Source organism: Mobula hypostoma, chromosome 3 (assembly GCF_963921235.1).
Source record: "Mobula hypostoma chromosome 3, sMobHyp1.1, whole genome shotgun sequence".
NCBI classification, from domain to species: domain Eukaryota; kingdom Metazoa; phylum Chordata; class Chondrichthyes; order Myliobatiformes; family Myliobatidae; genus Mobula; species Mobula hypostoma.
In genome coordinates, this window is record NC_086099.1 from 176,430,877 (window position 1) to 176,448,196 (window position 17,320).

At 41.0% G+C, this 17,320-nt stretch overlaps 1 protein-coding gene across 2 annotated transcripts in view; it reads left to right on the top strand.

Moving 5' to 3' along the window:
• Positions 1–17,320, top strand: part of itga8 (integrin, alpha 8) — a 277,443-nt gene that overhangs the window by 228,629 nt on the left and 31,494 nt on the right. For both annotated transcript variants that reach the window (XM_063044126.1, XM_063044127.1), the window contains one exon: positions 3,145–3,258. In XM_063044126.1, the coding sequence (XP_062900196.1) occupies positions 3,145–3,258 (114 nt within the window). The remainder of the gene's footprint in view (positions 1–3,144; positions 3,259–17,320) is intronic.

Sequence of the window (17,320 nt, forward strand, 5' to 3'; positions counted from 1 at the left end):
ATTCTTGCTATTGGGGGAGTGCAGCATAGGTTCACAAGGTTAATTCCCGGGATGGCGCGCCTGTCATATGTCGAAAGATTGGAGTGACTGGTCTTGTATACTCTGGAATTTAGAAGGCTGAGAGGGGATCTTATTGAAACATATAAGGTTATTAAGGGATTGGACACGTTGGAGGCAGGAAGCATGTTCCTGCTGATGGGTGAGTCCAGAACCAGAGGCCACAGTTTAAGAATAAGGGGTAGGCCATTTAGAACGGATTTGAGGAAAAACTTTTTCACCCAGAGAGTGGTGGATGTATGGAATGCTCTGTCCCAGAAGGCTGTGGAGGCCAAGTCTCTGGATGCTTTCAAGAAAGAGATGGATAGAGCTCTTAAAGATAGCGGAATCAAAGGTTATGGGGATAAGGCAGGAACTGGATACTGATTGTGGATGATCAGCCATGATCACAGTGAATGGCGGTGCTGGCTTGAAGGGCCGAATGGCCCACTCCTGCACCTATTTTCTATTGTCTATTGTCTATAATGGGAATTGGAATTAAAATGTTTGGCCACTGGGAAGTTCTGCTTTTGGCAGATGGAGTGGAGGAGCTCAACGAAGCAGTCCCGACATGGCTGGTCTCAACCAATATAGAGGAGCTGCATTGTGAGCACCAGACACAATAAAAGACCCTAGCAGATTCATGAGTGAAGTGTTTCCTCACCTAGAACCCTGAATGGAGGTGAATGGGCAGGTGGTGCTCTTTGGCCACCCATAGGGATAAATGCTGGGAAGGTGGGGAAGGTGTGGGAGTGGCAAGTTGTCCATTCGTCCCTCTCCACTAATCACCCTCCTGGCACTCTGACCTCCTACCCCTTCTCACCTGCCAATTGGGTCCCCTCCTCCTTCCCTTTCTCCTATGGGCCTCTCTCCTCTCCTGTCAGTTTCTTCCTCTCCAGCACTTCATCTTCTTTGCCCTATCACCTTCTAGCTATCCTCCTTCCTTTCCCCTCCCCCAATCTTTTTATTCTGTCATCTTCCCTCATTCTTTCCAGTCCTGAAGAAGGGTTTCATCCCAAAACATGGACTGTTTATTCATTTCCGTAGACGCTGCCTGATCCACTGAGTTCCTCCAGCATTTTGAGTTTGTTGCTCTGGATTTCCAGCATCTGCAGAATTTCTCATATTAGTAGTCTTAGCATGTTGGAAGTTCAGATTTATTGTTTATGTAGGCCTTTCTTACACAGGGTGTAAGTGCCATGAAATTTAGATTTTTGCAGGCACAGCCCAGTGCAAGGCAAGACATGTACAAACATAAGTTAAAATAAATTAATATACCGTGTTGACTGTGCAGGCTGGTGGAGAAGCCAAGGCACGGAAGATTACAGGCCAAGTGCTGGTAGATGGTGCTTGATAGTCAACATAGTGGGTTGTGGATCAATTTCTGTGCTGTATGACTGTGAACGCTATGGCTACCATATATTTACTACCTTGTTTATCCTGGTCAATATTAGTACCTTTAAAGTCTCCCAAAATTACTGTTTTTGTTGCAGCCATTTTGAAATCCAACACAATTTTTCATCTTATCTATTCTTCTGTAGAGTACTTTTCTGTACCCCAACTCATGCCAAATTGATACAGTTATAGAACGATAGTCATTGATACAGAATTTCATAGCTGTAAAGCATAGAAGTAGGCTGTTTGGCTCAACTTGCCCATGACGAGCCTACTGTAAATGCCTATCTTAAACTAATCCTATTTTCCTACATTTGGTCTATATCTCTCTAAACCTTTTCTATCCATGTATCTGTAGTGATAATTTCTAAAAATATAGTACCACAAGAACATTGGCTTGTATAGCCTTTACTAGTGAGCAAGGAGGACTTTCTAATCCATTAGAGTCTACGTATCATTGTACAGCACTAGTGGGTGGTCAAACTGGCACGCTGGCTTTACCTTTTTCTTTCTCTCAACTTAATGTAATTTTGTAATGTAACAAGAGCCCCATCAATTGACTATACTTTCTTAATTGAATGGCAGAACTTAAATATGGAAGAATGAAAGGTTCAAGAGGGAAGAATGACAACAGGTTGAAAAATAAACAAACCTCAGAGAGAAAAGCAGAGTATGAAACTAAACAGAATTTGAAATAGAAACCATTTTGCTTTATGTGGCCAATTAGTGCAGCCAGAACTTGGGCTTTTAGTATCCCCAGTTATTATAGAGAAAACATCTTTGGGAGGACCTAGCCTGGAGACACATGTTTTTATCATGGAATCTTTAAGCATGTGATTTTACAAATTGGAGTGACGCTGTACACTGTGGAAGCCTGCTATCAGTCCCTATCCTGACATTAAACAGGGGGAAAGAGGCAGCCTGTGGGTTGGTTATATCAGATGAGGTCTCCTATTTTCCCAAAGTTGCATTTGCAATGGCTCTGCATTCTTGCAAAAGTGATTTTCCAACATTTTATTCATTGGAAAAAATGTCTTGCTTCATAAATACGGTTTTTGTCATCAGTATTTATACTTCTGTTGACAGACTTTCACAGAAAATGGTGTGAATTCAAATGTATATCAAATATTATATCAATTTAATACTACCATATTGACTTCATAACAGGAAGAAATATCCCTAATCTATGTGGCATATTGATTTGCAATTAATGAAGCCAAGCTTGTTTTATCATCTTGGAATATCATGAATTATATTGCTGAATGAAGCGTTTCTAAAGTTCTGTTAAGTCAGCAAAATGGAAAGTGTGCTAATTATTTAGATAGTAAAGCTGTAGGAGACCATCTAGGCAAACTGTTACTGTGGTTGACTTGTTTTGTCAATTAATATCAATGAAAAACATTTGTTTCTGAAAGTCCTGTTATTTTCAGTCTCACAGCAGTTGCCACATCATACAGCAGAGTGGCAAGATATGAAATTAGTTGGGGAGAGTAGTCACCACAAAGATTTAACTAATTTTCTTTTTGATGATGTACATAAATACAAGCGTTTGTAAATAAAAACACATTTTATAGGAGTCATGTGCAAGGGTCTGTTTTCAGTTTCTTTTTAATTTTATGATTACCAATAGCAAATCTAGGAAGTACGTGAAAGCTATTAAATTTCTTTTTACGGTCAGCATAAAATCTTATCATTAATCACTTTGTTTTACAGAATTGCAGCAACGTTGAATGTACAAAAATAGTCTGTTATGTTGATCAACTGCAGAGAGGGCAGAGTGCGGTGCTAGAAGTTTGGTTTCGCATGTGGGTTCAGACCTTCCTAAAGGTAAATGCAAAATAGTTAATTGTGAGTTTTATATACAATAAATGACTGGTTATTTATACAATAAAGTTGTATACTATAAATGAAAAGACCAATTCTGAATGAACATTCTTAAAATACCAATCATCTAAGTTTTCTTCGGTTGGATTGATTCACTGTCTCTCCATATTTAGAGAATTGTATATGCATTTGGTTTAATGGTACCTCATAATTTCTTCAAAGCTACACAAATTACTTAGAGGTATTTTTCATATCCATAAGCTTCCCAATAATTTTATCCAGTTTCAATGTTCTACATCTATTTTCAAATGCTAGCTCTCTTGTTGCTGCTGAATCTTCTTACACAAAAGAGGATGGTTCTTAATGTTGCTTACTCAAAGCACTTTACATTCCATGCTGCATGACACTAGGAGTTAGATAGAACAACTTGTGCACAGATTCTTTATCAAAAATGTTCTTATTAGGTATGAATGTGGAAGCTGTTAGCTAAATGTAATGCACAGTTAAAATACAAATCGCCACTGTTTTGGAAACTTCACAACTCTGCATAATAGAAAAAATAATTGTACAATACTCCAGACCATGAAAATCAAGTAGTCATTGAACTATTCAAGAGAAAGACTTGATTTGCAGTTAAAAACAAGACATTTTAGTTACATTGCATATTTATGCCCAGATTTGCAGGCATCATGTTCTTCTTTACCTAATTAATTTTGGAAGTTTATACTCAAGAGCTCTGTAATATACAGCTGCAAAATGAGAAGCAGCTCCAGAACCACCATTTCCACGTTTTCCCCAAGGGGGAAGCCGTTTAATTTTAAATTGTTAACATGCTGTTTGGAGCAATTGCAGCTAAAGAGTCATGAACTGCCATGTAGTAACATAACCCTCTCCAAACTCTTCCAGTTTCATCTGAGCTCCCATTATAAAGTCCAAGTCGACAGTGTCTGACGCACCTCTGGTCTCACCACTCCCAGCACCATCTACACCTGAACTTCTGCCCAATATCTTTAAGAAGGGGGTAAAGAAAGGGAAAGGGGAACAAAAGGAAAATAAGTACTAATTTGTGCCTTCTAATCAGCAACAGAATATAAAAGCCATCTCTCTTGAAACTAAAGTCTGTGGCACTCTCAGGCATGGTGGTAGGAGTACTGGACAAAATTTTTTTAATTGGTATACAACAGACACCTAAATAAATCAAGATTTCCTTTTGAACTAAAAAATGAACTAGAAATTACATTATATAAATCAACATTCTTATGGGCAACACAGTATCGTTTTTTTTATTAGTTCAAAAACCATTCAATACCATGCATGCGTCATCAGGCAGTGAGCAAACCAAAAAACATTGCAGGGTCTATACTTTGCTGCCATCGTAAATCATTCTCATGCCACGTCTTGAATGTCTGAACTGGGCGTGGAGGTGTGGTAAGGGCTTCCAGTGGTCCATTTATCTTCTGCCCCTTCCGGAAGCTGCTCAGTCACCCCCAGGCCATGCTGATCTCACATGTAGATGACTGCAGGTGCAGTTTCAATGCCTTGTTGAGGACCCTGTACAACCTCTGGTATCTTTCTGCAGTGATGGAACCATGTAGAATATAGCTAGAATCCTCTGTTTGTCATTTCCTTTATGCTTGGTTGGACATAAACTTCTGGATGACTGTGGGTGGTATTAAAACTTTTGATATTTGTTAGCTGAAGTCGATCAGTGACAACTTCTGTCTGAAAAACCTAAGTACATTTTACCTCTTTATTTCTACTTCTGTTTTCATTTGATACTTAATCAATTATGCACCACTGCTGTTTACTCCAAGCTTGCAGGTTTAAAGCATTATCACCCTATTAAAGATACTCCATAAGTCTTGTTCTGGAATGTTGTCGAGCACCTTTCTCCAATTATTATGCCTAATAATTTCCTTGTTTCTTTAAATGATCCATTTTATAATTATATACCTAGCTACTGTCCATCAGTGAAAATAAAAAAAAATCTAAGAAAAAGGTAGAGAATACTGGAAGTACTCAGCAAGTTGCGTCGCCTTTAAAGGGAATAGTTAATATTTCAGATCAAATACACTTTGTCACCTGCAAGGTGTGTCTTCCCCCTCGGCATCTCATAACTCCCACACTCTTCTGTCTGCATTTTTTTGGCTACAGTCTCACTCTCCACCTGGTTCCATTCACTCATTGACCAGATAATCCTGTTTACATCGTTTGGTCATGGCATCTTTTGGTCATGATTTTATCACTTCAGAGAGATTGGCTCTTCCCCATTCTCCTTGCAGCATAAAACACTTCTTTTGCTTCCTTCCAAGTTCTGGTAAAGTGCCTTTGATCTGAAGCATTAACTTGGTTTCTCTTCCCACAGATGCTGCCTGACCTTGTGAGTATTTCCAGCGTTTCCTGTTTTTACCCTATCTTTTGCTTTTGCACAGGTCACACTGCCATTGCAGCAATTGCAATAAGATAACTTCAATGTTCCTGTCATTTCCATTCCCTCTATTACAAAGAAGACATTGCTAAAGCCACTGTGCATGTCAGACAGCATCCGTGGGCAGAGCCACAGACTGATACTCCAGTTCATGTCTTTTCATCTAAATTTACTGCTTTGGGTATTCAGTATTTTCTGTTTTTACATTTAATTTCCAACATCAGCTGCATTTTGTTTTTGTAAATCTTTTTACAGTATTTTGGGTGTTTGCAAATGACTGTTGGGATAAACTCAGGCTTCCCTGTTGCAAGAGTACAGAAGCAGCCATGCACAAGACCACATTAGTTAAGTGTAAGTTAAAAGGCAAACAAGCAAACTTAAGAGCAAGGAAAGGCTGGTAGGTCCAACTAACTTGACTGAGAACTGCACGTAAACCCAGAAATCCATATGGAATGAAGTTGCTAAGGTCAATGTTGAGAAACATGGCCTATGCTGTACATGTGTTCAACAATATTAAACAATCACTAATTCAATTTAAGAATGATTTAAAGATTTTTCTAGTTGTGTATATATATTAATTCAGATTGTTTATTCAGAGAAATAATATCTACAACTTGTACATAGAAAGCTCTTTTAATAAAGTAAAATATCCCAGATCACATCACAGGATGGTTATTGGACACAACTGGCTATGAGCCATGAAACAGAATACCAGGGCAGATATTGGGGAGAACTGTAAAATATGAAAGATGCAGAGGTAGAGAGGTCCGAAGAAGGACTTTCAGAACTAAGAACCTAGACAATTGGAGGCATAATTATCAGTGATGGAATGGTTAAAATATGGGTTCAATTGCCCAAAATATTGAATTGAATTGACTTTATTACTTACATCCTTCACGTACATGAGTAAAAATCTTTGTTATGTCTCCATCTAAATATGCAATGTGCAATCATAGTAATTTATAATAATTTCTAATAAGTAGAACAGACAATGTAATATAGAGTACATCCAAGTCAGCATGAGTTCACTAGTCTGATGGCCTGTTAGAAGAAGCTGTCCCGGAGCCTGTTGGTCCTGGCTTTTATGCTGCAGTACCACTTCCCAGATGGTAGCAGCTGGACTAGATTGTGGTTGGGGTGACTTAGGCCCCCAGTGATCCTACGGGTCCTTTTTACACACCTATCCTTGTAAATGTCCTGAAACATGGGAAGTTCAAAACTACAGATGTGCTGGGCTATCCGCACCACTCTCTACAGAGTCCTGTGATTAAGAGAGGTACAGTTCCCATACCAGGCAGTGATGTAGCCAGTCAGGATGCTCTCAATTGTGTTCCAGTAGAAAGTCCTTAGAATCTGGGGGCCCATATCAAACTTCCTCAACCGTCTGAGGTGAAAGTGGCACTGTTATTCCTTTTCTCACCACACAGCTGGTGTGTACAGACCACGTGGGGTCCTCGGTGATGTGGCTGCCGAGGAACTTGAAGCTGTTTACCCTCTCAACCCCAGATCCATTGATGTCAATAGGGGTTAGCCCATCTCCATTCCTCCTGTAATTTGCAACCAGCTTCTTTGTTTTTGTGACATTGAGGAAGAGGACGTTTTCTTGACACCACTGTGTCAGAGAGATCACTTCTTCCCTGTAGGCCACCTCATTATTGTTTGAGATAAGGCCAATCAGTATAGTGTTGTCAGCAAACTTAATTAGCAGATTGGAGCTGTGGGTGGTGATACAGTCATGGGTATACAGGGAGGAAAGGAGGGGACTCAGTACGCTGCCCTGGGGGCTCCTGTATTGAGAGTCAGAGGGTTGGAGCTGAGGGAGCCTACTTTTACAACCTGCTGGCGATCTGACAGGAAATCCAGGATCCAGCTGCACAAGGCAGGGTCGAGGCCGAGGTCTCTGAGCTTCTTATCGAGCCTGATGGAACTATGGTGTTGAATGCTGAACAGGAACAGCATTCTCACATAAGCATCCTTCTTCTCTAGTTGTGTAAGGACAGTATGTAGAGCAGTGGCTATTGTATCATCTGTCGATCGGTTGTGTCAGTAGGCGAATCGTAGGGGGTCGAGTTTGGGTGGTAGCAAGCTGCAGATTTAATCCTTGACCAGCCTCTCAAAGCATTTGCTTATTATTGAGAAGAGTGCGACAGGACGCCAGTCATTCAGGCATGTTACCTTGGTCTTTTTTGGTACACCTAAAATGTGGTGACAATGGTGGATGTTTTGAAGCAGGAGGGCACTCTACACTGGGAGAGGGAGAGATTAAAAAGGTCAGTAAACAAACCTACCAGTTGTGCTGCGCACATCCTGAGTACTCGCCCTGGGATGCCGTCTGGTCCCACAGTCTTGTGACTGTCCACTTGTTGGAAGCATCTGCGTACCTCAGCCTCAGAGATGACCGGGTTGCAGGTTGTAGTGGTGGCTTCCCGTGGATTCTCAGAGTTAGCGACATTGAACTGAGTATAAAAGCGATTGAGCTCATGTTGGAGAGAGGCCGCGATGTTGGCGGCACCACAACGTTTGGCTTTGAAGTCTGCGATGGTATGCAGCCCTCATCACAAGCCATATGTGCTATTTGTTGTGACTCTTGACTCAGTCTTCTCCCTATATTGTCGTTTCACACCCTTGATAGTTTTGTGCAGATCATAGCTACATTTCTTGAGCTCTAGCTGATCTCCAGTGATGTAAGCTCGATGTCACGCTCTAAGTGCTGCTCGCATGGAACTATCGGTCCAGAATATTTACAAAATTCTGAGGGTCTTTTCTAAAAATAAGACTTGGGCTTAAGGAGGAATGGGCTGGAGGCCCAAATATAATAAAAGATTGTAGGCTGTGAGTAATTCTGCTTTGAAACAAACATCAGTGATTTGCAAAAACATAACAAAAGTCTAGCATTCTTTTATCAAACTACAAAATTTAGAACTGAACTGATATTTGACCAGGCTGCAAGGAAAACAGTGACTTCTGCGTTGTTCTTTTCTACATAAGCTTCCAGCTCATTGCTAGCCAGTAGGTTGAGGAGTGAAAAGGGAAAAACAACTCTTGGCTAAGTTCTGTCTTAGTGATTGGCCTGGGAACTGGCTGATACTGCAGACTGCAGTGTGATATCCAGGTTTTAGATGTACCAGTAGAAGCCCCACAGGACACTAACTGGTTACAATTCCCAAACTGCTTCTTGCAATCCTGATACAAAGTTCCTCTGAGCCTCATGTGATCTGCGTCAAATTCTGTGGGACCTGGTGTTTCACAGGGAGAGCTCCTCAAGCAATAAATCCTTCTGAGGATCATTAGCCAATCCAAAACATCCAATGACAAAAAAAGAGTTGAAGGAAATCAACAGAGGAAGCAAAGGGATCAACATTTATTGGCCCCCTAAGTCTCTGCTCTAGCAGTTCGTTTTGTTATTCCAGATTTGAGCATCTGCAGTGTCTTGTGATTCCTAACAGTCCTCTATTCAAATTGAGAGAATACAAGAAAATAGGAGCAGGAGTGGGCCACTAGACTTCAAGACTGTTGCACCATTCAGTATAATAATGGCTGATTTACCACAAACCTCAACTCCTCCTCTGTACCAAATCCACATAGCCATTAGAGAGGGAAGGCAGAAAATTATCAACATGAGAGAATCTGCAGATGCTGGAAATCCAAGCAACACACACAAAATGCTGGAGGAACTCAGCAGGCCAGGCAGCATCTACGGGAAAAGTACAGTCGATGTTTCGAGCCGAGATCCTTTGGCAGGTCTGACGATGTTTCAGGCTGAGATCTTTGGCAGGACTGTCAATGTTTCGGGCCAAGACCCTTCAGCAGGACAGCCCTGCCAAAGGGTCTCAGGCTAGAAGGTTAACTGTACTTTTTTCCATAGATGCTGCCCGGTCTGCGGAGTTCCTCCAGCATTTTGTGTGCGTTGCTGAAAATTATAGGTCAGTTAGCTTAACGCTTCTGAAAGGAAAAAAATATTAAAGACATTCTGACAAGGCATTTAACGAAAATTCAAATTTAAAGAGAAGACCAGATGGTTTTGTTAAGAGGAAATTATTTTTATTTATACCAATTTATAGAAGCCCTTTGAAGAAACACATGAGCTGTTGATAAAGGAAACAATAGAAATGCTCTACTAAAGTGCTGCCTCCAAGTTTATTACGGAAAATAAAATTTATGATATAGGGGTACATGTAGGGGTGGAAAGAAGAATGAATGGCCACCAGGAAATAGAGATCAGGTATAAATGTTTGTTTTTCAGTTGACAAAATGAAATGAGGGGAATGCCATGGCGTTCTGTGTTAAGGCCTCAACTTTTTATTCAAATTAACTTGGATGGAGGCTACAAAGGGATACTGTTGATTAAATGAGTGGGTAGAGATCTGACAAAAGGAGTATAATATAAGAAAGTGCAAAGCTGTCCAATTTAACAAGAAAATGTAAGATGATATCTAAATGGTGAAAAACCTAAGAGTGATCCTGGTGAATTGGATATGACTTGCAAAATACTGGTATGCAGCTACAGTAAATAATGAGGAAAGCAAAAGAACATGGTTGTTTGTTGTAAAGGGAATTAAATACAAAGTGGTCTCAAACTTTCTTTTACCTTCCCTCGTGTCATGTCAGATCAAGTTTATTATCATTTAACTATATACATGTATTTAATATATATAACCATATAATGTATAGAGAAACGAGACAGTGTTTCTCTGAACCAGGGTGTAGATCACAGGAGTATACATAGCACATGATAACATGAAGGTAAGGAGAAAAGCTACAGATGAATCACACACAAATAACAAACTAAAGTGCATTAATATTAAATAGTGTAAGGTACGGGACAGCTTAACCAGTGACATTTCAAATACGATGTGGCAGGGAGTTCAAAAGCCTAATGGCCTGGGGGAGGAAACTGTTTCTCATCCTGGCCGTTCTTGTTTTTATACATCGTAGTCTCCTGCCTGATGGTAGAAAGTCAAAGAGGATGCTGGATGGGTGGATAGGATCCTTGGTAATACCAAGGGACTTGCATATGTAGTGCTCCTGATAAATGGTAGGGAGACCCCTATGATCCTCTCAGCTGTTCTCACAGTTGTTTGTAGGGATTTTGGTCCAATGTTTGACTACTCGCATACTAGATGGAGATGCAACTTGTCAGGATACTCCCAATTGTACTCCTGTAAAATGTGTTTAAGATGGTGGGGGGTGGCGGGTGGGGTGGGAGGGGATGCCTTGCTTGCCTCAATCTTCTTAGGAAGCGGAGCTCCTGCAGTGCCTTCTTGTTCAGGGAGGTGATATTAGGAGACCAGCTGAGGTCATCCATGATGTCAACTCCCAGGAACTTGCTGTACTTAACTCTGTCTACGGAGGAGCCATGTATTCTCAGAGGGGGATATTTGTGCACACCTTCCTGAAGTCCATAATGATTTCCTTTGTCTTCTGTACGTTCAGGCTTAGGTTATTCTTCTCACACCAATCCACCAGCCACTCCACTTCCTCCGTATACCCTGTCTCGTCATCATTCTTATGAGGCCAACCACTGTTGTGTTGACGTGGTTGATGACGTGGTTTGAGCTGGTAGCGACACAGTCATGTGTCAGCCGTGTGGACAGCGGTGGGCTGAGCGCACAGCCTTGGGGAGTGCCAGTGCTCAGCGTAATGGGGCGAGAGACATTGCTGCCCACACAGACTTACTTCAGCCTTACTATTAAGAAGTCCAGTATCCAGTTGCAGAGGGAGGTGTTGAGACCCAGCGAGGACAGTTTCTGGGGTATGCTGGTGTTGAACGCTGTACTGAAGTCTATGAAGAGCAGTCTGACCAATGAGGCCATATTTTCCAGGTGGGATAAGACAGAGTGGAGGGCAGAGGCTATTGCATCATCAGTGGATCGATTTGAGTGATAAGCAAACTGGAAAGAGTCCAGTGTAGCCAGGAGAAAGGCTTTAATGTGCTCCATAACCAGCCGCTCAAATCATTTCATAATGGCTGATGCTAATGCCAATGCCACCAGATGGTAGTCATTTAAGCAGGATACTGTTGCCTTCTTTGGCGCTGGAATGATGGTTGCCACCTTGAAAACCAGGGGTGGAGGGGGAGCGATGCAGCAGATAGACTGGAAGCGCGAGCATCGGGCTGATCTCATTCGCTCCTCCACGAATGTTCATTCCTTTCTCCGTGGCGCCAAGGCTGTGAACTGATCCGGCTGCTGAGAATTTCTGCCCTGCTGGTGTGAAAACTGGGGGCCAAGGCTTGGCTTGGGCCTGCTCTGGGAGTAGATCTGAGACTCGCTCTAGTTCGGGATGCTGTTGGTTTGCTTCTACTGTTTACTAGATTTGTTTTTTTTTCTCTTTCTCTGTGAGGTGGTTTTTGGTCTTAATTAGGTTATTCGAGTTTATTAGTTATTAGCTTTGTGACTGCCTATAAGCAGACAAATTTCAAGGTGTATAATTTATACATTCTTTGATAGTAAATGTGCTTTGAATCTTTGAATAAATATTAATGGCTTACCTTTTCAAAAAAAATTATAAATTTGTCGTAAGGCTATAGAATCATATAGTGATGCAAACAGTTCTGTCGCCAACTTATCATTGGTTCCCGTCTGTACTTATCCCATCTCCCAACATTCAGCCTTCCATACTTCAATATTTCAAAGGTGCTCATTTAAATACTGTACTTAAATGTTGTGGGAGTATTGGCTTAATGCAGTGTGTTCCAGATTTCTATTCCCTCTCTGAATGAAAGCATTCTTCCTCATATTATCTGTGAACAAGTTCTGTTCGCAGAAATGATAGAAAATATTTCCTCTTATCTAAGCCCCTCATAATTTTGTATCAAGTCTCCCTTCAGCCTTCTGAACTCCAAGGAAAACAAACCCAGTCAATCCTATCTTAGTTCACAGCTGAGGTGTTCCATGGTGAATCAACTCTGTAACCTCTCCAGTACAAATGCACAGTATGGTGACCAAATCTGTGCATACTACTCCAGCTGTACCTCATTAAAGATTTATGTAATTGTTCTAGAACATCTCACCCTCTGCTCTTGGATTGTAAGTGTCTGCAAATATCCCCTTGCCTTCTTCATCACCTCATCTATTAGTTTGCAGTCTGGAGGGATCCTTGGCTACGTCCACTAAGGTCTCTGTATTTCTTAGAGCCCTCCAATTCATTGTGAATACCCTAGCCTTATTAGTCCTCCCAAAATGTAATGCTTTTGTTTCTTTTCAGGATTAATTTCCATCTTCCACATCTCTGCCCTGTCAACTGATCAATGCCATTCTGTAGTGAAAGGTTACTCTCCTCACTACCCACAACATCACCGATCTTCGTTCCATCTACAGATTTAATAACTATACCTCCTCTATTCGCATATGGATCATTAATATGCATAATAATACCAGCATTGAAGTTTGTGCTCTGCTTTTGCTTAGATTTTGATTTTATGCATGTGCTCAGTACTCTCAATGGACCATAAGCACATGGCAATGCCTTCAGATGTTTTTGAAGTCAATAAGCAATAAGAGAAGAAGGACATATTGGCAACCGCTCATCAGATGTTGTCCGTCCTTGATAAACTTCACTTGTCACTTCTCTTATATACAGTACATTTTTAATTGCCATGACACGGATTGATCTAATGATGAGGAAGTGCTAACAACCCATTCTAACTTGTTGTCACAGCACTCAGACCAGAAGATTTCTTAGCTACATCCAATAAGGAAATATTTAATCATTAGAAAGAATATGGGAATGACATATTTGACAGATCCAAGTGGTGTTTATTTTTAATCTGGCTGTACTGTGTAAAGAGTAGAGATTGCAGTGTTTGGCTTCATGAATTGGAACCATCTCAGACAGGAAGCTGATACATTGGGCTTGCGTTCCAACATGGAAAAAACAGACTTAATTCTGGCTCAGGCAAGGATATTGTATCTGGTGCCATTTCTCATCCAAACTGCAATATATTTGCATTGGCTCAGACACTTTGTTTATTGAAAACTATCTAATAGTACATGTCAAAAAAACAGAAATATTTGGGGAAAATTTAAAGATTTTGTGTCTTTTTTATTCACCGAATTTGGGGTGAAAGGACCCAGACATGATATTACAACTTTTTTTATAATTGCCATATTCCAAAAGAGCAAATTGGAGCCAGAAACCCTTCCTATTTCCCTGAATGGCAGTTAGATGACACTGATTTGGATGAAACGGAAGATAAGCCCAACACAGTTTTTGTTTGCAGAATTGCCATTTTAGCTCTATGGCTAGCTTTCAAATATTCCACATCAAAGTTTAATAAGTCAGTCAGCTAAATCTGGATCTGGTAAAAACTTCTTTTAAAAACTTATTTAGATTGTTGACTTGTTTTCAAACCTAATTGAATCTATTGTTTTAAATTGGGAAGAAGCAAATGCCAAGATAATCTATGTGAAAATGATCAACAATGCATGTTGTTAAAGCAGCTGATGTTTCAAACACGTGGAAATCATAGTGCACTTGACTTGAACAATCCAAACAATAAAAATCAGGTCCTTGATCAGAAAGTAAAATGATATTTGTGATTCACAGTAAAAACAGCCTTTTTCACCTTTCTAGATTCAGATTCAGATTCATTTATTTATCGCAAGGACTTTGAAACATAATGTGAAATGGACTGGTTGCGTTAATGGTGTGCTGAGGATGGACTGCCAGTGTCACACCAACATAGCATGCCCACCTTGCTCAGCAAAACAACACAGAACACAACAAGCAACAAAACAGCATCAGCAAAACAAGCCCCTTTCCTCCCTCCCACACGGACTGTCCACCATTATAGGCTGTGTACCATAATGTTGCTAAAAGGTTGGCGGGCTCTGATAGAATGCTGAAGACCCTTAGTCAACTGAGAAGCAATAGTGGATGACTTTAATTTCCCTAATAATGAGAGGGACTCTCTTAGTGCCAGAGGTTTAGATGGGACACCATTTGTTCAGTACATCCAAGAAGGTTTCTTAGCACAGTACGTAGATACTTCAGCTGTGGAAGGAGGCATACTAAATGTTGCTTAGTGTAGTAGACCTGGCCAGATGATCGCAGGCAGTGAAAAAGCCTTTTGGAAACCAGGATCATAACTCCATAAGTTTTCAGATAGTTATTAATAAAAATAAGCTAGGACCTTTTGGGGGGGGGGAAGTGCTAAAATGAGGAATGGTTAATTGCAACAGTGTTCTGTAGAAGCTGAGGAGAATAGATTGGGAGCAGCTGTTATTTTGTAAATCCACATCTGGCATGTGGAAGTCACTTAGAGACCAGCTGGTCAGAATTCAGGATGAGCCTGGTCTTGTGAAGAAGAAAGGCAAGGATGGGAAGGATCAGGAACCGCGAATGATGAGAGATGTTGCAAATATAGTCAACTGTAAAAAGGAAGTATATACTGTATAAGGTTTAGGGGGCTGAAATCAGACAAAGGCCTTTGAGGAGCATAACAAAGGCTGGAGAGAATGGAATCATGAGGGCTTAAAGGGTCCATGCAATGTCCATGTTGAATAGGATTTTTTAAAATCCCAAAGCATTTTATGCATACATTAAAAACAAAGGGTAACTAGGGAGAGGATAGGACTACGCAAAGACAAAGGAGAGAATTTACACATAGAGAAAATCAGATACTTTGCATTGATATTTACCAAATAGGGCTTGGAGAAGCCTGCTGATGTTCTCAGGAATGTTGATTTCAAGAAAATGGTGGTATTGGGTCTCTTGAACAGTATTAAGGTAGACATGTACACAGGGTCTGATGGGATCTATTCCAGATTATTCAGAGGGGCATGTGAGGAGATTGCTGGGGCCTTGACAGAGATCTTTGTGTCCTCTAGCTGCAGGAAAGCTCTCAGAGGGCATGAGAGTAGCCAAAGGTGCTCCTTTGTTTAAGAATGGCAGCAGAGACAACCCAGGAACTTGTATGTCGGTCAGTCTTACATCAGTGGTAGGGAAATTATTGGAGAAGATTCTTGAGGATAGGATCCAGAAAAGCATAGACTTATTATGGAGAGTCAACACAGATCTGCATGTGGAAGGTCATGTTTACAAACTTGATTGAGTTTTATGAGGAGGATACGAAGATGATTGATGAGGGTATGGCTTTGGATGTTTTATCTATATGGACTGCAGTAAACCTATTAAACCAGTTAAATGATTTTAGATAAAATCTATTTTTTTGGCAAATGCAGTCTTACTTATCAGCATAACAGACCATAGTTTCCCTCTAAATGGGTATTTTGCAGCAAGTAAACTACTCAATGTGATTGTTTTAATATATGAAATTGAGGCAGGAGTAAGCCCGTTGGCCCTTTGAGCTTGCTTCGTAAAGATAATGGTTGGTCTTCCCCTTAGAGCCATTTTCCAGTAGTGCTCCTAAACCTTTCAGTAGAAATATTGTGTTGGGGTACACAATGATGTATTAATGACCAAAAATCCATCACTTCCTGTTTTGAATGAACATCATGTCTGAGTATCCACAGGCTGCTGCATGATGAAACTTCTCCTCATCTCAATCCTATCACCTTATTCTGACTGGTGTTCCTAAACTCCTCAACCAGGAGAAACCCCTGTGTATCTAAACTACATGAATTTTGTAAGTTTAAATAATGTTTCCTCTCATTCTGCTGACCTGGACACTATAGTCTCAGTTTAGTCAGTATCTCCTACTGGAGATTCTGGAACCAGTCCAGTAAATCTGCACTGGTATCTCCTTTCATGCATAAGAGGGACAATGCAACATTGATCTTGCAAAGACTCATTATTCTTGTTCTCAATATTCTCTGTCCATCCTTTCTAACATGATAGAGTCAAGCTATTCACTCCAATGCACAAAAACAATAAGGAATCGCTGAAAGTTTGGAAGGCGATAACGAGACCCTCAAATATGTATCTCAAAAGTTGCTTCTTCCAAATTCATTTTTTTATTCATTCAAGGGAATGAGATAAGATGGACCTTCTGAGGATGAGCAATAGCCTACTGGGGGTTCATGAAGCAAGAAATATGACTAAATACTTTATTCATAACACTTCTGTGGAAAATTATGGTAAACGATCACCGCAATCAATGAAGTGGCAAGGGGAGGCTGACTTGAGGTTCGAGGCGCGTGATCAAAGTCGGAGAGTGGTCAAGGCATGTTTGAGGAGAAGTGGTGGGTACGAGGTCAAGACATGGTTGAGACAGAGTCGGATCATGCGAAGTGGAGAAGAGTCAGACCAGAGGAGTTTCGGAGCCCATCCACCTAAACCGAGAGCGAGATTGGACTGATCTAAGCGCCAGGCCGACTTGGAAGGACCGGGTACAAGCTATAACATGGTAGTGGGCCAAGCATATCGATGTGACAGGGCCTAGTTCTTAGAGCAAGGGACAACCCAGTGTCTGGACAATTTAAATGCCAGGAATGATGGATGAAAAGGCAGGGTGTTGGGACCGGAGGCCAGGGGTGGGCCGGTTCTGCCCACTGCTCCATGTCGTTTGCTCTGCTCTTCGCTGCAGTGAGGCTGATACTGTGGCCGGCTGCGGCCGCTTCAGCCTCTGACCCTACGGACTCACTTTCGTTCTGAATGCTGTCGCCTGCTTTTATTGTTCTCACGATTTGTGCTTTTTTTCTCTCTCTGCACATTAGGTGTTAAGTTGGTCTTTTT